General features: G+C 42.0%; 1 protein-coding gene across 1 annotated transcript; it reads right to left on the bottom strand.

Moving 5' to 3' along the window:
• Positions 1 to 1,006: 1,006 nt before the first annotated feature.
• TRIM63 (tripartite motif containing 63) lies at positions 1,007 to 19,209 on the bottom strand. Its single transcript, XM_032227760.1, has 9 exons — positions 19,045 to 19,209; positions 15,223 to 15,392; positions 11,159 to 11,327; positions 8,136 to 8,231; positions 7,000 to 7,233; positions 5,792 to 5,814; positions 3,870 to 3,994; positions 2,650 to 2,743; positions 1,007 to 1,061 (listed from the first exon to the last, which is right to left on the bottom strand). The coding sequence occupies exons 1-9, from the start codon at positions 19,201 to 19,203 to the stop codon at positions 1,007 to 1,009; spliced, it is 1,125 nt and encodes a 374-aa protein (XP_032083651.1). The 5' UTR covers positions 19,204 to 19,209.
• Between the last annotated feature and the right edge of the window lie 5,458 nt (positions 19,210 to 24,667).

The following is a 24,667-nucleotide window of genomic DNA, read 5'->3' as shown; positions in this document are numbered from 1 at the left end:
TAGATGAGCAGTAAGTACAAATGCAAACCATAGGGATTTGAGCGGATTTAGAAGCCTCCTGTCCAAGGGCTAATTGTATTTATTATCCGTGAAACATGCAGAGGCCACCTGCACACTGAACTATAAAATAGCCAGTCCTATTACAGTTTGGCAGTTTATGACTTCATCTGCTATGCAAACTCAGGAAAGGGATTTAACTATGTCAATCAAGAAGTTGGAAAAAATGTTGGGCAACTACCTTTTGACCCCGCATCCAAAGTATCTCACATTCTACTACAGGGATCAGAGGTATGCTGCACTGAAACGTGGAGGGTCTATTTTAGCCACCAATCGGGGTGGGTGGGTGGGGGGAGAATAGCTATTAATTATATTCCCTCCCCCTGTTTACAATTAATCCTTTGAGAGACCGGCTTAAAATAAAGCTGTCACCAATTTTTGTGGCAACAAGTTTTGCAGATTGTTTGCCTACAGTTACAAAACATTTGGCCTCCAGAGAAAATGGGAATTTATTTTATTATGTAACTATATACAACAAAGAAGAAAAATCAACAAACGTCAATACATTCGCTTCTAGGCGCAGAAAGAATTTTTCATAGATTAAAAAGCACAACAAAATTGACTTTTGCTTGACCAACTCCTGTCTGCTCCCAGAAACATTTTAACTAATTCCCAGAATCCACTTGTCTTCAGTTGGTGGGAGGGTGTGCTCTGATGTGAAACTAACAGCAAAATCTTATATTTTCTTTTAACAAACCCCCCCCCAATCAAGTGTCCTGAACAATTATGTACAAAAGAAATCACCATATATAACATGTATGAAAAGTTCCATGTTGCACCCGTGTATAAAGTGTCTCTGTGCATTTTTGCCTTCCTGCATGGCCACAAATTCTACATCCCAAACGATCCTTCATCAGCCGGGTTTTGCCCTGTTAACTTGATGGGCATCCAGTTTGGGTTCCCCCCACCCCATCCCTCCTCTTCCTTTCTCCAAATCCTACGGAGCCAGTTATTCTGCTTGCTTTCTCCTTGGAATCTCAAGTTCTTTCTTGGTTACTGTGTACCTGCAACAAAACAGGAGGGAAATGCATGAATCCATTTGAAGACAAACCATTCAAGATTTGAGTCGCAGCCAAACTTTCGCACAGTTAGGAAGAAGCAAGCAAGGGCCAAAACCCTTTTCTGGGAACGAAAAAAACCCAAGTTGCCAAGAAAAGGGACACAATTGAGTGGAAGAGAAAAAAATACAGGCAATCCTCGATTTATGACCACAGTGGGGAAGCAGAATTTCCATTGCTGAGAAGAGCAGCTGTTTAGATTACAGATGAACAGAGTTGGAAGGGACCTTGTAGGTCATCTAGTCCAGGGATCTCCAACCTTGGTAACTTTAAGCTGGCTGGGAAATTCTGGGAGTTGAAGTCAGGCAGGCTTAAAGTTGTCAGAGTTGGAGACCCCCTGATCTAGTCCAACCTTCTGCCCAAGGAGGAGACCCTACACCATTTTGACAGGTGGCAGTTCAGTCTCTTCTTGAAAGCTTCCAGTGATGAAGCTCCCACAACTTCTGAAGGCAAGCTACAGTATTCCATTGGTTGATTGTTCTCACTGTCAGAAAATTTCTCCTTATTTCCAGCTTGAATCACTCCTTGATCAGTTTCCATCCATTATTCCTTGCCTGGCCTTTGGGTGCTTTGGAAAATAGGATGATCCCCTCCTCTCTGTGGCAGCCCCCCAAATAATGGAACATTGCTATCATGTTGATAAGATCACTGTTATGTTCCAGCCCAGTTTTATTACCTTTCTTGCCATGGTTGTTAAGTGAAGCACTGCAGTTGTTAAGTGAATCAGACTGGCGTTAAGCAAATACCACATTGACTTTACCTATCAGAAGCTGGCTAGGAAGGTTGCAAATGCGTCAACCCCCCCCCCCCCCCCAGGGATGCTGCAATCATTGTAAGCACAACCTCTTGTAAATACATGACCAAAATATTTCAGCCCCATGGGAATGCCGCAACAGTCCTACTAAGTGCAAAGATAGTTCATGAATCATTTTTTTCAGCACCGTTGTAAACTTCAAAGGGTCATTAAATGAATGGTTTGTAAGTCGAGGACTACATGCAATGCTGCACTGAGTGCTCATCTCAAAAAGAAAACCCGGAAAAATATGACAAAAAGGCTATATATCTGGTTTTACATATATTAACTGCAGCCAGAATTGTATTTGCACAACAATGAAAAAAAGGACAAGATTTCGTCAGATGACAATGTAATTAAGAAAATACTAGAATGTGCAGCAATGGATAGACTGACCCTAACTACTAAGGATAAAGAAGAAACTGGATATTTCTTGTCATGGGATGTATTTTATCAACGGTTGGACAATAGAAACAGAAGTTAGCAAGGAGGAGCTATAAACAGAGGAAATGTTAACGTGGAGAGAATTTGATGATGAAGATGTTATGTATAATTGCAATTATATTACTATATAGTTATATTATTAATATTATTGTGATGACTATAACAGCAAATATGTGGATTATGACTGTTCAAATAACTGTACCCAGATCACACAGTTTGATGGAAATGGAAAACAATATAAACAAAATGAATAAAACATGAAAAAAAATATTAAGATTGTATTTCTCTGTGGAAGACTTAATATTTTCCGCTTGTTTCTTACCATCTGTTTGTCCAACTGGCTGTTCCTCTTCTGTTTCGTCTTCCTCATTCAGTTCATCATCATCTTCATCTTGGGCGGGGGAAAGGGGGAATAATTTAGATCCACATTCCAGAACACCTCATGTAGTCTAATAACAGAGCTATAGAGCTGTTTCTTTAAGTATTTCAGGTGCTTAATGAAGTCCTTGGCAATCTTTACTTCTAACTCAACTGGTGTCTGTTAACTTTGTACCCTTTGTCACACCAAAGGTGTGTTAAGTTTGCTTATGCACTAGGATGTTAGAAAGCGACACTTTCATCATGAAAATCAGCAGGCATTAGCCCCAAGACGAATACGGAAGGAAGTTAAACTGAAGACCAGCAAGGAATCTACTTTCCAAAATACCCCACTATGAATGTGCTCATAGAATTTACTATTTGCTGAAGATTTATCTGGATTTGGCACTCCTCCCCACAATTATCTAATGTCAGTATTTGATGAAATATATTTGGCAACCGGGACGCTAGGTATTATTAAGGTATTGATATGCAACAATAATAGCCTGGTGCACAATGCTGCTTGCTGCAGTTCCATATTATTACTTTTTCCCTTTTTATGACCCTGTAATCCCTTGCTTCAGGATGGGATTGGGGCAACTAAGTGGATCTGAGGATTTACTGACCAGATGCCCTTCCTGACACCTATACAAAGTTTGCAGCAGATACTTTCTCTCTGCGCCCTGGTAGAGAAACATCTGTCACTAGGATTGAAAACTCAACCTTCCAAGTGGGAGGTGAGCATTTTCACCTCTAGGCCACCACGCTGCTCATTTTCCATATTAATTATTACACCTTACATTTTCCTTGGTTTGAACGACCTAATGCTTAAGAGCTGCCTTTGCCACCTGGGCTGTCTTCAGTTGATTGATGCCATACTAGTTTCTCCATCAAGAGAAATGTAGTTGATAAATCAGAAGACTTAGAAGAGCCATGTTCCATGCAGAGATATTAGCAATATAAACTTCAGGTTATACTTCTTACATCCTGACTGGGCACCTCTGGGTGATCATACCCAGTGGTGGGATTCAGCCAGTTCGTGCCAGTTCAGGAGAACCGGTTGTTAACATTCTGAGCACTTTGGTGAACTGGTTGCTGGAAGAAACCACTAGGGCAGAGAACCGGTTGTTAAATTATTTGAATCCCGCCACTGATCATACCTGCTTCGAAGTCAATGCTTCTCAAGGCTTCTGTGATACTTTCCAAATCTACAGTGAAGTAGTCCATGTTTTCAAAGCCTGTCTCGATCTTCTCCAACTGGCCACCTTTTGATGCATCCACAATTCTGGAACACAGATGAGAAAGGATGTTGTTTAAACAGGTTTAAATACAAAAGGCTTTCTGACAACACTGGTAGTAGACATAAATATGAAATTAGAATAGCATTTCCTGACCTGGGAAGATTAATATATTCTGAATTCCATCCTAACATTGGTGGGAGAGATGTGACGGTGGTTTCAGCTTTAGTCCATCCCACAATATTGACGTTGCCTTGTATCCTGCTGTTAGGCAATCTGCTCTAGGTTTTGGGCTGCCGTTCAAACCAATGGTGTGGTACTCTTTTAAGTAGAGATTGGGTAACCATTTGTTTGAAATGGTATAGGGCAGTGATGGCGAACCTTTTAGACACCGAGTGCCCAAACTGCGCATGCGCATACATGCCCAAACTGAAAGATGCCTTTGAGCGTACAAATGCATGCATGCGTAGACCTGCACATGTGCACACATGGACATGCTTGAATGTGCACATATGTGGACATGTGTGGATGCATGTGTGCGTAGACATGCATGAATGTGCAGCAGTGCTTCTGTGCTTCTATTTCGCTGTGTGCAGGGGAGACAGAAGCTCATGAAAGAAATGTCACGGAGATCTCACTGGGCGTGCCAGCAGAGAGGGCTCTGGGTTCCACCTCTGGAACATGTACCATAGGTTCGCCATCACGGGTATAAGGTACAATACAATAGCAGAGTTGGAAGGGACCTTGGAGGTCTTGTAGTCCTGCCTAGGCAGGAAACCCTATACCGTTTCAGACAAATGGCTCTCAAACATCTTCTTAAAGACTTCCAGTGTTGGAGCATTCATAACTTCTGGAGGCAACTTCTGTTCCACTGATTAATTGTTCTAACTGTAAGTTGCTTCTCTCCTTGATTAGTTTCCACCCATTGCTTCTTTTCCTGCCCTCAGGCGCTTTGGAAAATAGTTTGACTCCCTCCTGCTTGGTAGGTCTCCTGCTTAAGGAGGGGGCTGGACTAGAAGACCCCCAAGATCCCTTCCAATTCTGTTATTTTATTCTAGGTCTTTCTACCGTTATGTGACTCAAACCTGAGATTTTTGAAGGATGGCTGTCAATATTTTAGATAAATAAAATAAGCAAAAGAAATGGAACGAAAGGAAGGGAGCGAGGCTGACCGAATACACTTTCCACTTTTTAAATCTATGTTGCTAAGTGATACATAGGTTAAGTGAGTTTTGCCCCATTTTAGGACCTCTCTACCGAGTCACTAAGTGAATCTTGGCAGTTGTTAAGTTAGTAACACCATTGTTAAGTGAATCTGGCTTCCCCATTAACTTTATGAGAAGGTCGCAAAAGCTGTTTGCATGACCCTGAGACACTGCAGCCATCATAACTATGATTCAGTTGCCAGGCATCTGAATTTTGATCCTGTGACCATGGGGATTCTGCAATAGTTATGTCAAAAATGATCATGTCACCTTTTTTTCAGTGCCGTTATAACTCTGAACGTCACTAAATCAATTGCTATAAGTTGAGGATTATCTGTAACTCTCTGTTAAACTTTCTGACATGAGTGGCATTAAGCTGGCCACACCCACCTCGGCCCCCAGAGGTCAAACGTAACTCTGATGCGGCCCTCAGTGAAATCGAGTTTGACACCCCTGAACTAGACATTTAAGCTAACAAACTAGTCCGTCGACTAGTCGGCTTTAACGTAACTTAAATATCACTGTGTTTACCCAAACACACAGTGTCCTTCCTGCTTGGATCCTCTCGGAACTTATTTGCTTAGGATTTACCGCTTGTTTACAAAAATGGCAGTTTAGAAATATATTTCCAGGACTTACGTTTTAATAAGTTGCTTGGCAGTCTGGAAGGAGAAAGAGAAAATAAGGTCAACAAGGGAATGAAAAACGTTCAGCTTAAAATGGCTAAAATCAGTAGAATCATCTTGAGACTCCCAGAATTGATTGATTGGCTGATTGCCCTTATAAAATTTTGAAGTATCAAGACTGACTTAAAGACACACACAGAAAATATTGAAGTGTAATTGTACAGTTGCATGGTGTTGTAATTGGAAACCTTTTATTTTGTATTCCATTTTGGGGTTATTCTAATTACAATGAAAAGCAAAGATCACAATTCACAAATTAAGCCAATAATACCCAATCCTTTATTTTAGGGCAGGCTGGGGAATTCTGGGAGTTGAAGTCCACAAGTCTTAAATGTGCCAAACATGGACACGTCTGTCTCAGGGTTCAAAGTAATTTTACATTCAGATCCTTTCTTATCTTATCTGCATGCCAACTCATCATGAAGATTCAGATGAATGATAGTAAATAGCAACAGTGTTGAGTTGCCAATATTTTTACTATTACAAATTGGGTGCGCTCCTGCTCAGACGCATGATGCTTCTGTGCATGTGCAGAAGTGTCTGGGCGGAGCCTCCCACCGCTACTACCGGTTTGCCCGATGCAGGCCGAACCGGGAGCCACCCACCTCTGAGTAGCACCACTAAGGTCAACCAGCTGTGAGGCCTGGAAGCCATCTTTTGCATTGGGCCCTTCAGGCCTGCCACATTTTCTACTATGGCAAATTGGGAGAGGGATTATACGGAGAATGGGAGATATATAGTCTAAATAAAATTCCTTTCTCAGAGAGTCAAGGACTTATTGCCATGCACCTGGAGTGGTGTGACTGGGAGACATCCCCAGTTGGGACAGTGCCTGATTGGACCATGTGAGGGACATGTGGGTACTGGGCAGGGGCTTGGACTTTCATTTGGGTGGGGAAAACCTGGAAACTTTCAGATTCGGGTTGTGCCAATATGACATCTCTAATAAAATGGAACTTTGTGGAACCTTAAGCCTTAGAGTCTTCTTTTGTTGGGGGTGTTACTTGGAACCCTGATACCGGCCAAGTTTCCTGGCTGATCCATGATATCAATCTCCTATGTAGATCTCCAGTTCTGTTTATCTTGGTCTGGGAATTTGGGATTTCAAAACCTACACAGCTGTGGATGAACGGATCTCAAATGTACAACATTTTCCCTCACCATGAGAAAAGCGGCTCCTCCTTCTTCCTCCATAGACTGAATGGCACTCTCAATCAGCTTGCTGGATGTCTCCAGTTGCTCTTTATACTGTTGGATGAGGTTCTGCATGAACCCAGCCTTCTCCTCCTGCTCCTTGGTGATGCGCTGCAGAAGGTTCGTCCTCTTCTCCTCAAGGACAGCAATGAGAGCTTCAAACTTCTCGCACAAAGACTGCTTAGCCAACCGACTGTTCTCCTGTCACAGAAAGAGAAGAATGAAAGGAGAAGTTGAGTTGGTTCCTTCTGAACAAATCTCACTCAAGAAGCAACCATCTGGAACCCAGGCAAGAGCACAATGTTTTATTTGCGCATGTGTGAAACCATCCGCTCTCCACTCCGGCCCCCGGGTCTGCCTGTCCATAGAGCCAGAAAAGTTGGGGTACCACCAGGTTAAAGGACAAATGGATACATCTGCAATGTTTTAAGCTTCGTCCATTTTAACTCTAGTGGTTTCCACCATTTACTGTGCTGTGCAATTTAGCCTAATTTCTAATTACCGTGTTTCCGTGAAAATAAGACAGGGCCTTATTTTCTTTTGCCCCGCCGAAATAAGCGCTTGGCCTTATTTTGGGGGAGGTCTTATTACTTTTGAGGTGCAGGAGGCGGCGAGCGTGGTCACTTTATGGTTGCTGCTGTATTGCGATATTTTCGGGGAGGGCTTATTTTAGCGCATGCACTCAAAAGCCCGATTGGGCTTATTATCTGGGGAGGTCTTATTTTCAGGGAAACAGGGTAGATTTAGAATTCTAATTAGAATGAGAGATTCCCACTAGATTAATTTTCTGATTTCTGATTTCTAACTAGAATTTAGAAATCAGAAAATTAGAAATCCGAACATTAATTCAATCATCCGGTGAAGCAAATTATGCAAGCAGTATCTTTGAGTTTGCATTGGGATTTTAGGTTACTAGGCAGACTATCGGCTCTTTCATCTAAATAAACCCCTGTCCAGATTTGGAAGCGGGGAGAGGAAAGCCACTAGGCTCCCTTCCCCTCTCTCCTCAGGCAGCACCTGTCTTAACCCACCATCGCTCTGGGTTGGATTTCTCTTCCGCTACTCAGATTTCTAAAGGGTCAGCCGTTTGTCATATTCCTCACCTCTGTCGTTTTGCACAAGTCCTCCAGCTGGCTGATGATCGTCTGCACCCTGTCATTCCCTGCTACCAACATGGAGATGCAGTTGGTTAACTCAGTCTGTAAGAGAAAATAATAAAAAATAAATAAAACGACTCTCTAAGCCTCCTTTTCTAAATTAATGGGTGTGCTGAAATTCTTCTTGGTCAATTGTGGGAAAGAAGATTGGAAAAGAAACATCAGTGAGAAGTGCTACGACTCAAGACTGCAATATAATTATTCTCAAGACTGATTGTTTCCCTCTTTGCTCTCTTCTTTAATTATATTAGACTAGCCAATAATCTGGTGTTGCCCTGGTATTTATTTATAGGAGGGAATGTCCCGACCAAACGTAATTTCTAATGTTGGATTTTCCCGCTTACCAGAGGGAGCCCCCTTGTGGACCACTGTGAAGCCATTACCATGGCAACTCCACTGCGCTGTACAGTAGCATCCATTTTACAGCAGTACAGTAGAATCCATTTTAAGGCAGAACAGTCTGTATCTTAACAGAACACCCCCCCCCCCAAAAAAAAGTGTTAGGGATGTCTTACCCCCACAGTATTTTTTTCCACAGAGTAAGTCATCTGTGTACCAAGTTTGGTTGAAATTGCTCAAAGCGTTCCAGAGTTATAATGGAACATATACACCCACCCATCCACCCCATTCATCCATCCATCTGTCTGTCTGTCTGTCGATAGATAGATAGATAGATAGATAGATAGATAGATAGATAGATAGATAGACAGACAGACAGACAGACAGACAGACAGATGATATAGATATAGATGATATAGATATAGATATAGATATAGATAACAGGGACTTTTTTTTTCTTTTAATCTTTAATCATTTTGGGGTGGCTTTGAAAGATTGAGGAAAGTTTAATGGTGACCTGAACTCAGTTAACTGATTAAGCCCAGGGTTATATTATAAACTTTTCTCCTGCAAATATTAGCACAATATTTTTAACCCATGGCAGAAATGTGTTTTTACGATGCTGACATCCATACTTATTTGGATGCCAAAGCCAACAAGCTTTTGCACCAACTGGCTGAACGCGGCATCTGCCAGGGACTCTAAAATATTGTTTGAACCGGTTGTCTCGCTGCTAACCTACGGTGCGTAGTCTGATCTGGATTGGTTTTACAAAGGGCTGCACTGAGGTGCTAAATCTGTTTTTCCTTTGGCTCTTTTGGCGTGAGAGGCATGAGCTTTCATCACAAACGCTGAGTGACAACTTGAAAGTTCCATGAATGGACCCACATTCAAATGTTCTCCCAAATCTTTAGGACAAGAGGAATGGGAGATAGAATTTTTCTTTCCCTATTAAATTGCAGGATGACAAAGACTCCATAACTGCTTTTTTTGTTTTTCTAAACCTCTGCTGTGCCCCTGTGTGAAGGCACCGAGAATTCCAGATGGCTTTGACCACAGTTGAGTCTGCAGAAAGCGGAGTAGTGATGGGTCTGTTTAATCCCTGGGGAAAGTGATGGGTTAACTACTGTCTGGAGCCCATCAGAAATTCAGAGAAAGACCACAGCTTCTCATGCACAATCTCTGGTTGGAGCTGCTTTCTGGGAGGGAAATGAATGTTCTGCCATGTCTCAACTCTTGTAGCTCCAAATATATCCTGCTGATGATTGCTTGTCAACTGCAGTCATCTATGTATCCATATCCACTGCATTAGGGTCAGACACTATTCCTGAAAGACAGAATGTGACGTGTCCAGAGGTTTCTAATTCACCTCTTAGCCCAAATGGGAGGTGAACCTACTGGCCCAAGACTTCCTCTGCATACCACTGGACCTGAACCCCTCTAAGGTGAAGGAATGCAATCCTTTTTTTGTCTCTGGGCATGTGGTCAAGTTGCAGGCATGAAATAGGAGGATATTCACTCCCATAGAGGCTGCTAAGTCTGTTCAGAATTATGTCAGGAAGGTCTTTTTTTAAAAAAAAATGTGCCTATCCAAAAAGGCGACACCATGAAAAGGCTTTGCATGCATTAAGTAATATAGGTGCCCACTTAAAAATAGCAATAGCAATAGCAGTTAGACTTATATACCGCTTCATAGGGCTTTCAGCCCTCTCTAAGCGGTTTACAGAGTCAGCATATTGCCCCCAACAACAATCCGGGTCCTCATTTTACCCACCTCGGAAGGATGGAAGGCTGAGTCAACCTTGAGCCGGTGAGATTTGAACCGCCGAACTGCAGAACTGCAGTCAGCTGAAGTAGCCTGCAGTGCTGCATTTAACCACTGCGCCACCTTTGACAGCAAAAACAATTGCTGTCATTTAAATGCCCCAAAGGTGCTTTTTTTAAGAGGCAACTAGACTTTCTGGATTTTCTTTGAAGACATTTTGCTTCTCATCTAAGAAGCTTCTTTGGCTCTGACTGGATGGTGGGGAAACTGGATTGGTGGGGAATGGGATTCCAGGCTGACAAACTTGGCATTCCAAGAGGAAGGGGAACTGCATTCTTGGAAGCCTCATTCATGAAAATAAAATTTCTCCACCAGCCAGTCAGAGCTGAAGAAGCTTCTTGGATGAGAAGCGAAATGTCTTCAGAGAAAAAACAGAAAGTCCAGTTTCCTCTTGAAAAAGCACATTATTGGGACAACCTTCAGTTGGATGACTGGGAATCTCCATAGATATCATTTAAATAGAAACCGGAGAGCCAATTTGGCACCGGGGTTAAGGCACCAGGTAGAAACCAGACTGTGAGTTCTAATCCTGAAATGTGGGTGTCCTCAAAATCCTCAAAGTAGGCAGATAAAATGTCACAATAAAACACCATGTGTCTTTTGACACAATAAAACACCATGTGTCTTTTGAACATGCACGTAACACCAGCAAAAGGATGGCGTTTACATTATGATGGTCTGCCTGCCATCTTGCAATATTCAAAACTCTCTACCCCAACTCTGGGAGATGACCATGAATATCGGGTTGAACGTTGGAGAGTTAAGTTGTATTATTACTATGCCTGCAGTGAAACTTGGCTCATACCTTCTGTCCCTGAAAGACACTTTGCAGAGGCGCCACTTCACAATCTTTGTGTGCTCCGAAGACTTTGCACATAGAGCAGGTAGGAACCTCACAGGTCAAGCAATAGATGTTGATCTTTTCATCTTCGTGTTCCTTGCACATTGGGTGGTTTCCCTTCTTGAGGGGACGGCTGTTGAAGACAGGAAGAAAACTGAAGAGTCCAGATAAGAACATCTCCATAGTTAATATCACCTTGGATAATTCTGTAACAAGGTGGGGAGCATATGAATTTAACAAATAAATAAATGTTTGAGTAGAAATGGGAAAACAGAACGACATTCACACTTGTCTCCAAACCTCTCTGGGACTAGTTACTATTGAGACAGTCACTGCATCTTTTTCATTTGACATTTCATGATGATTGTGTCCCACTATTTACAGCCACTGATCTGCTGGTTTGAAAATATTTTAAGCTTGCTTTAGATATTTTGTTTTCTCTTGTGTAAAAAACTTGGTGGTGCGGGGACTGCATGGCCTGTGGTTAATGTAAATATGGCAGAATATAGTAAAATAAGAGTTTACATCAGTGGTGGGATTCAAAATTTGTTACTACTGGTTCTGTGGGCATAGCTTGGTGGGCATGACATCATGGGCATGGCTTAATGGGCATGGGAGGGGAAGGTTACTTCAAAATCCCCATTCCTTCCCAATCAGCTGGGACTCAGGAGGAAGAGAATAGATGGGGCGTGGGGCAAGCCAGAGGTGGTATTTACCAGTTATCCAAACTACTCAAAATTTCCGCTATTGGTTCTCCAGAAATGGTCAGAACCTGCTGAATACCACCTCTGGTTTACATAAATAATCTACTTCACATGGGTGTGTAAAACGTGGATGAAGAGACAGTGGATCAGGTTGGCTCTACAGTTATTCAAATGCCAGATTATGAGGCCCTTGAAACAATAGAGACAATCTGATGAAATGCACATCATTGAAATTATTTTCAATGGAAGATAATATTGGATTGAAGATATAGCCTTAGGTGATCTCTGAACCTGGTTGTTTGCTTGCAGAAGTTCCTTGCTTGGGGAATTCTGGGAGTTAAAGTCCATCCATCTTAAGTTGCCAAGGTTGAGAAGCATTGCTATAGATTCAAAGCATATTGGCTGGCAAATTCTGGGAGCTCCACGCAATTTAAAGTAAAGTAAAGGTCCACGCAATTTAAAGTAAAGATCAGCCTGATGATGATGTTACCTAGCTGGGTAATGAAATGTCTCCAGGCAAGCGACCAGAGCGTAGAGAGCAGCAAGGACCCCAGAGAAGTGATTTTCCTAGTGAATTGGACCCCTTGTCTATTAAAGAGGCAGGGACTGATGTATCATTAGGCTTGGCTACTTCACGTTCCATCAATATCTAGGGATTATTGGCCCCAGAAATATTCCTCACTAAGTATTTCCTAGCTCTTTCTTCTTATTTAATTTTTCCACTCATACAGGAGACGTTTAACAGTAGATTTAGTAAACCAAGCCGACAGTGTGGGCTAGTTGCTGATCCTTCCTTCACACAGCAGGGTGTAGATAGTTTTCTGTCTAATATTAACCTCCCTGGGAAGTTATGTTTAGATCTTACTTCCACTTCTGTCCAAGTGGAGCCATTTATTCTGAGAGCAGGTTTCCTTTCTTTGGAGGAGGATTTATGATAGCAAAGTATCAGCACCACAGCACTTCTGCAGTTCTGCTCCTATATTCAGATCCCTTTGCTAATCCACCCAAATTTCTTGACCTCTTATGGACATGGACTACTAGTGAATCAGTGGGAGTTTCCTCTGTAGGGCTTTAAAAAATAACACCATGATAATTGTGTTTCTTATCACGACTTAAAGCAGCACTAATTCCTAGTTCTACACACGGTGGGTGTGAGTCTGAATATATATGAATGAAGGAAAAAAATAAATGAATGAATGAATGAAAGTAACCTAGATCAGACCCAAGGTCCATGTAGATGCTGTTCTGAAAAGAGTCAGCCTGGATTTTTCAATTGGATTAAGCTGCTGTGGTAAGATGGGTTTTATTTTATGTAAGGTAAAGGCTCCCCTTGCACATATGTGCTAGTCGTTCTCGACTCTAGGGGGAGGTGCTCATCTCCGTTTCAAAGCCAAAGAGCTAGCGCTGTCCGAAAACATCTCCATAGTCATGTGGCTGGCATGACTAAACGTTGAAGGCGCACGGAACGCTATTCCCTTCCCACCAAAGGTGGTTCCTATTTTTCTACTTGCATTTTTACATGGTTTCAAACTGCTAGGTTGGCAGAAGCTGGGACAAGTAGCGGGAGCTCACTCCGTTACTAGTTGCTAGGAATTCGAACCTCCAAACTTTCTGATCAACAAGTTCAGCATCTTAGCCACTGATTGCCTTTTGTCCTTCCCAGTCTATTGTAAATTTCTTGTTAATCCAATTAGATTCTCAAGACAATTAGATGACAGATTTTGTCTTGGCATGAGTGAGGCAAGCCCCGAGGATGAATCAGCCTTTTGGTTCCCTAAAGTCCCTCCTTCCTTCAGCTATGAAATCTGAACCGCAGAAATTCAGAGGACCACTATATGACAAATAGGAGTTGGGAGTTTTTCACATTCCTTTGCTGCCATTTGTTGGTTGTCTGGATTGTTGTGGCGCAGATATGGTAGCTCATACCTTCCTTTAATGCAGGGAAGGATGGAAAGAAAGAAAGAAAGAAAGGAGGGAAGGAAGCAAGGAGGGAGGGAAGGAAGGAAGGAAGGAAGAAAGAGGGCCAGCAGCAGCAAGATGTCAGTTGAGAAAGTCCACAAGTGAAGGTTCAATTATGCTAATAGGTTCCTATATTCTGTGCACAAGAATCTTCTCAACAGCATCCGCTTAGCGTTAGATAAGGGTCACTGGAACTCAAGGACGGTTGGACTTAGTTCGCTTGTGACTACATAAGGATTCTAGGCTGATCCCTCTTTTCATCCTGCCCCCAGGTTCTGCCATTCCTCCTCCCATTCAAGGTGGATGGACTCAATTACAGGAAGGTCTTGACTTAGGATCACAACTGGCACCAGAATTGCTATTGTTAAGAGAGTCAAAGCCAATTTTATAACTTTGTTTTGCCATGGTTGTTAAGCAAACCACTGCAATTGTTAAGTGAATCACATGGTCATTAAGTGAATCCAGCTTCTCCCCCCTCCGCCTGCTCTTGATTTTGCTTGTCAGAAGCCAGTTGGGAAGATTGCAAATGGTGATCACCTGACCTAAGGATGCTGCAACTATCCTAAATATATGCCAGTTACAAGACGCCTGCATTTTGATCACATGACTGTGGGGATGGATGACGGTCTTTAGCGTGTAAGTCATTTTTTTTCCAGTGTTGTTGAATGATTGTAAGTCAAGGGCCACTATATAGAGCTGAAGAAAATTTATGTGGTTGGTAAAAGTCACAATAACTTGACGGTGCTTTGTCATTCACCCACCTTTCTCCAGCTCTGTGATGGGAAACCTATGGCACGCATGCCCATGAGAGCCCTCTCTGTGGGCATGCAAGCCATAGCCTCAGCTCAACCCCACCACGCATGCGCATGTGCCTCCTGCTGGCCAGCTGATTTTTGGGTGCCGCACATGTGGGAGATGCACATGCATGCATGGGGGGGTCATGCTTCTATATGCGGGGAGAGCTCTGGGGGTATGGCATCCCCCCATGCCCCAATTTTGGTTCCAGGAGGCTTCAGGGAGGCCTGCGATGCCCAAAATAGGCCCCCGGGGTGGCTCTGTACTCCATTTTTGGTCCCAGGAGGCTTCAGGGAGGCCGACTAGGCCCAAAACAGAGCGGGGAGTTGTCACATGTGGATGCCTGGAGGAAGCACAGTACGGTGTTGCATGCGCAGGGGACAGGATACATGGGGATTGTCGCAGTCGCATTGCATTGCAAGAAGAAAAAAGTTAGCCATCCCTGCTCTACTCTAGCTGATGTTTTGCCTGGAAATGGTTGTTAACAAATTATTGGAAGGTACTAAGACCTGATTGCTTTCAAGGGAGAATTCCTTTTCCAAGCTGTAATAAAGCGGAATTCATACCAACCTTGAATATTCTTGTTTATAGATATCGATGATATTCTCTACCAGCAGATTCCTCTGGAGGCCGTAGACTCCATGGCGGTCCAAGATGACTTCGTGTCGGCAAGAGGGACACTTAAACCGCCCTCCAGATATGGTGGTTCCTCGGCTTGTTTGCCAGTATGGATTTGAAGCCTAGAAATGCCATCAATCATGTTAATCCAAATGTTAGGGATTTCCCCCCAAAATTAAACAAACTACACATTCATTTTCCAAATCTTGCACCCTCCAGAAATAGTTTCAATCCTATTCATTTCAAACTCAGCACACCAGGAAGGACCCAGATGGGGAAAGCCTAAAAAATTCAAAATAATCTGATTTCTTCCCTTCCTCCTCCCCACCTTTAAAAATATTCCTTTTTGATAAAATGGAACATCTCCGTTCATGCTTTGCTCATAAAATAGACAGTGTCACTGGCTACCGCCAATAAATGAGATCACTGCTTCAACTGGAATCTATTTTGGGCACAGATTGCAGTGATACTATTTCTCAAAGCTGGACATTGGCCGGGAGAACTCAATTTCAATTTGCCAAATCGTTTAATCTAATCTAGTTTCATTACTTTATGTGCCAATTTTTATGTGAAACATTAGGCACCTGACTCCTTTGAAAACTATTAGCATTTATAGCTAGATATATAGACTTTATTTCTTATAACTAAAACATAAGAATAAGGTTTGCTGGCCCATCTCAGTTTTTGAAGGACTCAAGTTCATCAGTGCTTGAATGAATGCTCATGAAGTCACCCGAGAAAATGTGGTTATCCTGAATTATTTATTTCCTTGCACATCTTTCCTAGAACTTTAATTAGATGATAGACTTGGAAGAATCACGCCATTGTCTTTGTGGATTGCATGAAAAATAATATGAATTGCCAAAATAAGGCAAATTGTTCATAAGAAAATAAGCAATGGCTCATCTAGTCCAGCGGTCTCTTCTGCAACGACAACCAACTACACAAGGAAGTCTCCCAGTTGTTGGCCCTTAGAAGCAATCACACTTCTACCATACCAAGACTAATAACTGCTGAGCCTCACGATTTTCATCAACCGGTCCAACCCTTTTTTGAAGCCAAACGAAATTCATATACTAATATATTCTTATAGAAGCAAATATGAAAAAACCCACTATATTTTGAAGAGGACCTATCCCAAAACAATGCTTAGTAGGTATGCTTGGTGAGCATGGGATATTGACTGGTTTATTGGAAAACAGGATATAAACCCAGAAAAATGGGAACTGGAATAGATGAAGGGATGTAAGATTGTCTAGGCTCTAGAATATATCCTTCCTCGTTGCAGGACCCATTAGTCCTGGATATACTAATTATAGGATCAATCCATTCCCGCCTTTATTTGTGTAGTCCTAGATGCTTTCACAATGTTCTATGGCAATGGTTTCTTATGCTACATGAAGAAATAATTGGAGGGACATTGGCACCAGCGGAAACCAACTGGCAGAAAGAAGATGTTTCACCTGGTCCATTGTCCACCTAATTTTATGCAGCTTTAGTGATTCAGTTAGGCAATCTTTGGTAACAATGGGTTGCTTGTTGTATGCAATTGAATATAGAATTCATATTTGAATGATAGTAACTTTTAGCTTCCATGTTGCTAATGTTGATATTGTCAAGGATTTGGTCATGGTTTTGAGGGGAATATAATTATAATACAGAGAAATATTGCATCGGTTTCTAAAACTTTTATATCAGTAAGAATTTTTTCAGATTAACCAAGGCTTGATCCATTGGTTGTGACAGGAATTGACCAATCCACTTGTCATCTGAGCCTTACAACATAGATTGAGAGAGAGTGATTGGCCCAAGGTGACCTAGCTGGCTTTCATGCCTAAGGAGGAACTAGAACTCATTGACACCTAGTTTCTAATCTGGTACTTTAACCACTAGACCAGGGGTGAGCAACCCGTGGCTCTGGAGCAGCATGTGGCTCTTTCATCCTTCTGCTGCGGCTCCCTGTTGCTCAAAATATGCGTCACGACCCGCCAATGTGCGACACCTGCTGGCACATGATTTATTGAGCTTTTCAACCGCTGGTAGGCCAACCATGGTTAAATCCAAGAAAAGAAAAGTTTTAGAAGAAAACAAAATGTTTAATTCAACTACATATACTAGTCTTGTGGATGCTCAGGAAATAGTCAGGCTTGGAAAGGGTTTTGTGGCTCCCAGTGTTTTATTTTCTGTGGGAAATGGGTCCAAATGGCTCTTTGAGTGTTTAAGGTTGACGACCCCTGCACTAGACCAAACTTGACTCTCAAAAGGGAACTATATGATCGGGTCCATTTTTATGTTGGGATTGGCAGTTATCAGAATCCTTTGAACCCAGGCTATGAATCAACCTCATTGGCACTAACATAGCCCTTCTTAAAAATAATGGGATATATAGTTTCCAAGAATTTCCAGTCGGCATGCCACATGATGATTTAAGATTCTAGGATTGAAATCCCAACACATCTAGAGAGCTTTAACTTGTAAATACTGGCAAAAAGGCATTCAGTAAACCATCATTAGGATCGCCAACATGATCGCCAATGTCCAATGATGGATATGGTGCAAGAAGAAGAAGAAGAATCATTAAATTAAAAAATAATTCTTCATCCCCTTAAGGATATTAATTCCACAATTTAAAAATAAATAAATAAAACAAAGCCACACATGCATTTATCCTTGATACACCCTTTTTTTTTTTACAAAATGGAAATGATACATATGTAAGAAGCCATTGAGTGAGAAGGAAATAAAGCTACTTTCTCCAGCCAAGTGCCCTAGAGATGTGTTGTGACTACAGCTCCTGTTGACCATACCGACACATCTGAGGATCTCCAGGATGAGAGTACACTTAAAAACAACCCATTGTTTCACCAGGCAGGTATCTCTCTCCTCTCCCTCTTTGCCTGCAAGCCAATGAGATATTTGGGAAACTATATTCAGATTCTCCTCAGCTTCTTGGCTTTGTCTCTTGCCCTTCCATTTTGTGTTGCCTTGGAGCTTTGACAACAACAATCAACAAGTCAGGAAGGCAATGTCAGAAGTAGAACAGGCCCCCAGAGGACCAGAGCTGAGCTCTTATCAGCTACTACTTAGCCAAAGCTTTTTGAAGATGTGAACATTATCTGAGGAATTATTCCAAGATGGCCTCCAAGACTTAAAAGTGGAGATAGAAATGGATTTTAGTGGATAATGCATGCAGCCTCTAAGGCACCAGAGAGCCTTTAAAAAGCAGTGAGAAAACATTTCACAGCTAGGACAAGTTCATTACATTTAACATAACCATAAATACAACCTCGTTATATTTATATCCTTGCTATTTTCTTATTCAACGTTGCCCAGCGATGGATAATGAATCTTTCAAATGTAGCGGAGATTGTTACACATTCATTGTCTGCCATTTTATCTTTTTTCCAGATGACGGAAATGCATTTCCCTAGATTCTCTATTTTAAAACTTAATCCATGTGCAATTTAAGACAAATGATTCCTAAGTAAGGAGGATTTGTCTAACTTTGAAGCTGCCCTGGATGACTGAGCTAAGCAAGCACATAGTCTACTACTTCTTATATTTGTATTTCAATCGCAAGACTCATATGGATTCTATTCTATTCTGTTCTGTTCTGTTCCATTTCTGTTTCTATTTCTGTTTCTATTCTATTCTATTCTATTCCATTCCATTCCATTTCATTCCATCCACAGAAATCAGCTGAATCTCAAAGTCTTTCTATGTAGCTACTGAGTAAACATATACAAAATTGGCTGAATGTGGATGCATACTGACCTGAAAAATGTCATTAGCACATTTCCTGCAGAGGTTATGCTGGCAAGGTAGGATGACCACAGGCTTGGAGAACATCTCTAGGCAAATAGGGCAGATCAGCTGTTTTTCCAGATTCTCCATGGGGTTATTGTCCTGGAAGATGCTCGATTGATAATCCATTGTTCAGTTCAGCACTTTAATATCCTTCGATTCTGGAATCGCTCAAGTTAAGGTTCTCTTCGGAGAGACAAGCTCAAAGTTTTAGAACTGAGCCTTGCTGGGTTGACTTTCAAACTAAGTCACTGGGTTTTTCTGCCGTTTGTCTGCCTCTTTTCTATTTATAATTTATCTGAGAGTCACATGTGTTTAGCCGGCAGGGTAATTTGAGAGGAGGGTCTTGTTTCCAAAAGACTGACACAGTGTCACATGGAAGGGGGGGATGTGCAGTTGTCCCTCTGGTTGGACTCCTGTAAACAAGGCTGAGGGACGATATGTTCGGAAGCAGGGAAGCAGATTTCCAGGGATGTTGTATTATTTATCTCTTTTGCCTCCCCTGTGTGTTTTCCCACAAAGAAATTAGAGCTGTGTTTGTGTAAACTGGTCACCCTTTTCAGGGAACTAAACAAACAACATGAGCCTGACCACTCTTTAAACTAGAGGGTTAAACTCAAACCATTCGACAATTTTTATTGCCTATTGCCAGGCCTAGTTCCAAGGAATGACTTTACCTAGCCATGTTGCTCAACATCTCCAGTTGCACTCATCTAATTCTCTTTTTTGCAAGGTAGAATAGACAGGGAAACATGACCAGACACAGCTAATTCTATTGTATTTATTTTATTGTAAGGCTATGCTACACTAACAGAATTTTGCAAGCCTATGTACAGGCATGGGGATGTGGTGGCACAGTGGCTGACACTGAGCTTGTCAATCAGAAAGGTTGGCAGTTCGGCGGTTTGAATCCCTAGCGTAGCGTAGTGAGCTCCCATTACTTGTCCCAGCTTCTGCCAACGAAGCAGTTCGAAAGCATGTAAAAATGCAAGTAGAAAAATAGGAACCACCTTTGGTGGGAAGGTAACAATAGTAGGGAGCTTCCTTTGTCCATTAAGCAGCTGCAGGCTATGCCGTCTCTTATCTGATCATTCCTTAGGAGTGTCTCTTCTTATCGCCAAAGGACATTACAACTGGCTATTGCAATTTTTTTGTAATTGCATATTGAGCTGTAAAACATGCTTAGGTTCAAAATATTACTACTGTTGTGAACTTGGAAAACCAAATTGTTAGAAGTTGCAAAATCCTTAAAACAATCATCACTTTCATTAATTTAAAGCCACCATCCTGGCTTCCACCAATAACTATTCCAATATTTATTTATTTATAAAATTTATAGCCAGCCGCTCACAATCATAAATAAAAACTGTGCAAGGATAAAAGCGTAGATAAAATACTACCCACACAGCCAAATACAGCAACCCAATTAAAAGATGGGGAGAGCGGGAGCAAGATTGGGGTGGTGGTGGTAGGTGAAATCTGATGTTAATCAATCAACCAGCTATAAAAAGTTTTACCTTGTTTCTTACACTAATCAGAGAGAGAGGCAACATAGAACTGAGGAGAAATTTCATGACAGTGAGAACAATTAATCAGTGGAACAACTTGCCTCCAGAAGTTGTGGATGCTCCAACACTCTTAAGTTTTTAAGAAGAGATTGGATAACCATTTGTCTGAAGTGGTGTAGGGTTTTCTGCCTGGGCAGAGGGTCAGACTAGAAGACTTCCAAGGTCCTTTCTGAGTCTGTTATTCTATTCCATTCTATTCTATTCTATTCCATTCTATTCTTTCCTGTTCCTGTTCCTGTTCCTGTTCCTGTTCCTGTTCCTGTTCCATTCCTATCCTATCCTATCCTATCCTATCCTATCCTATCCCTATCCCTATCCCTATCCCTATCCCTATCCCTATCCCTATCCCTATCCCTATCCCTATCCCTGGCCTATCTCATCCTATCCCCAAAGAGTTAAATATTCATGAGTCTCATTATTAAAACCCAACCTGTGCCCCACAAGGCACTCAGGATCCTGAATACAATTCAAAGAGGCTCCCTGTGGCATCCCTTCCCTATTTTGTAGTCCAATCCAACTATAAAAACAGAAGCATCCAACTTCTTGACCCAAAGGATCAGAGGTCAGTTGACCTCTGAATTACATCATGCCCCACTGAGATCAAGTTCTGTATCTCAAACTCTTCCCAGAATTAATTTGTTGTGAAGCTTAATTGGGAGCCCTCCAGAACCCTCACTCAAATGAATGAAGAAAGATACAGAAAAACACTTCCCATTCAGTTCCAAGGGAGTTCCTGAAAACACATGGGGGAGAGAGGGCTTGGGATATGTCTGGCCATTCGGGTGACCGACCCGAAGAAATCCAAACAGCTTTAAGTGAGATTTGATATACATATGATTGGCTCAACAACACAACAAGACCAGAGGGATGTAACAAACGGTTCAGATGGAGTTTGCTAGCACAGACAAGTTCTCTATATTGATCACTGATGTCCAGCAGATAGAAATCTCCCACTAAGCAGTGGAATGACTTAAAGCCGCTGTGAGTGTTTAGAACAAGGGTGTCAAACTCGATTTCATTGAGGGCAGCATCAGGCTATGTTTGACTTCGGGGGCCGGGGTAGGCGTGGCCAGGGTGGGCATGGCCAGCTTGACATCACTAGTGTCAGGGGTACTTGTGGTGGCCAAAGTGCTCTACAGTGAACACGGGCTCCCAACCGCCCTCCCAAGCTCCATTTTCACTGGCAGAGGTTTGCAGGAGGACGTCCCAACCAAAAACGGAGATTGGGAGCCTGTTTCCGCTGACAGAGGCACCACGGGCCGGTCCTTCATTTTCCAGGATAGTCCTGTGGGCCAGATCTAAGCACCGTGTGGCTGGATCTGGCCTGCAAGCCTTAAGAATGACACCCTGATTTAGAAGAACAGTCAATTTCTCTGAAAAAATAAAGGATAGGGTGAAGTAGATATCTGAGTATCAGTAAATATTTTATGACAATCAGTAAGCAAATCACTACAATTGTTAAGCGAATCTGCAGTTGTTAAGCGAACATCACAGTCATAAGTATGAATCCATTCTCCCAAATTGGTGGATTGGTTGGACTTCTTTGCCAGAAACAGACAAAGAATCATGATTATGTGACATCAATACTCTATTATCAGTTGTAAATATGAGCCAGTTGCCAAGCACCTGAGTTGCAATCACATGAACATAGGGGTGTTGTGACAGTTAATATGTGCAAATGTTAGATATTTTTCAGCAGTGTTGTAACTTTGAATGGTTGCTAAGTGAATGATCATAAGTCAAGGATTACATGTTGTCCATCAGTTGTGTCCTAACTATATATTTTATGGCATAGTAAGCTGCTCAAAGATGTGATGATTCAGTGGTTAAGATGCTGAGCTTGTCGATCAGAAAATTGGCAGTTTGGGGGTTCGAATCCCTAGTGCCATGTAACCGAGTGAGCTCCCATTACTTGTCCCAGCTTCTGCCAACCTAGCAGTTCAAAAGCACGTAAAAATGCAAGTAGAAAAATAGGAACCACCTTTGGTGGGAAGGAAACAGTGTTCCATGCGCCTTCGCCGTTTAGTCATGCCGGTCACATGACCACGGAGACGTCTTCGGACAGCGCTGGCTCTTCAGTTTTAAAACGGAGATCAGCACCACCCATTAGAGTCGGGAACAACTAACACATATGTGCGAGAGAAACCTTTACTTTTACCTTTACCTTTAAGCTGCCCAGAGTCACTTGGTAGTGAGAAGGGCAACTTATAAATTTAATAAATATATAAATAAACAATTCCCTGTCAACATAGCAATTTCTGGAAGAGTCAGCAAAGCTGCCGACCACACTAACTGGGGATGATGAAAATTAATACAAACCACCAGGAAGGGAAAAACTGCATTAGAAAGTTATTAAAAACAACAAAAAATACAAAAGGATTTCAGGTTCCAGTTGCATCATGCCTAGCAAACCTCAATTTCTCCATCCAGATATGTTGGCTTGCTTGGCACATAGTCAAGACTTAGGATTGCTCAAAGGCACCCTTGCATTTCATTGCAAAATGACTCAACGGACACCCCCCACCCACCCAATCCTTGAACAAGAAGCCAAGGATCTCAGCTGACAAATCAGTTGATGCATATCGAAGGAGAGTGAAGGTGTGATTACAAAAATATCCAGCCAAAACAACAGCTGTGAATGACTTCCCCTCCTCCCTACTGTAGTTTTGGACCACTCTGTTAGGACACCGATGACCCCTAAAAGCTTAGCCACCAGCAGCAATGAAGCAACATGTCCATTACTTGGACAAGCCAGGGAAGATCATCTGGAGATCCACAGATTTGCAGAGGAAGATGAGCTTGGAAACAATAAAGTTAATGAAGAAGCTACACAGACCAGGCAGGAAACCGGAACGAATCATATTTCAAATACTTGTTGGTCAAATGAAGAGATGTGAGAAACTGACTCATACTTATGGCGATTGCAGTGTCCTGGAGTCATGACATCACCTTTGGCAAACTATTAATGCAGTTCCCGGCTGCCTTAACAGCGGGACAGAATCAAGATCACGTGAAGTGTTAATACCCCTTTATAATGCTTTGGTAAGGCCATACTTGGATTACTGTATTCAGTTTTGGTCGCCACGATGTAAAAAAGATGTGGAGACTCTAGAAAGAGTGGAGAGAAGAGTAACAAAAATGATTAGGGGACTGGAGGCTAAAACTTATGAAGAACGGTTGCAGGAATTAGGTATGTCTAGTTTGATGGAAAGAAGGACTAAGGATGACATGATAGCAGGGTTCCGATATCTCAGTGCCTACCACAAAGAAGAGGGAGTCAAGCTATTCTCCGAAGCACCTTAAGGCAGGACAAGAAGCAACAGATGGAAATTAATCAAGGAGAGAAACAACCTAGAACTAAGAAGAAATTACCTGACAGTTAATGAGAATCAGTGGAACAACTTGCCTCCAGAGGTTGTGAGTGCTCCAACATTGGAGGTTTTTAAGAAGAGATTGAACAGCCATTTGTCTGAAATGGTATAGGGTTTCTTGCCTGAATATGGGATTAGACTAGAAGACCTTCAAGGTCCCTTTCAACTCTGTTATTCTATTCTATTCTATTCTATTCTATTCTGTTAACTTAAATTAAATTAAGCAAAGTCAATGGGGAAACCAGATTCATTTAACAACTGTGTTACTAATTTAACAACTGCGGAGAATCACTTAACAACTGTGGCAAGAAAGATCATAAAATTGGGCAAAACTCCCTTAATAAATGCCTCACTTAGCAACAAAAAATGTTGGGCTGAATTGGAGTCTTAAGTCGAGGACTACCTGTATTGTCTCAGGACCGATATCTTCTTGTAATTTCCCCCTCTGGGACAATGATTCTGATGCTTGACTTACACAAACATTCATTTAGCAACCATTTGAAGTTCCAAAGCACTGGGAAAAAAATCACTTGCAACTGGTCCTCCTCACCCTTGTAATCATTGCAGCATCCCCACAGTCACGCGATCAACATTTGGATGTTTGGCAACCGAAGTGTATTTATGGCAACTGCAGCGCATCCTGGGATCACGTGA

Source organism: Thamnophis elegans, chromosome 12 (assembly GCF_009769535.1).
Source record: "Thamnophis elegans isolate rThaEle1 chromosome 12, rThaEle1.pri, whole genome shotgun sequence".
Lineage (NCBI taxonomy): Eukaryota > Metazoa > Chordata > Lepidosauria > Squamata > Colubridae > Thamnophis > Thamnophis elegans.
Note: the sequence above shows the minus strand (reverse complement) of the source record. Positions and strands in the feature narration are given on the sequence as shown.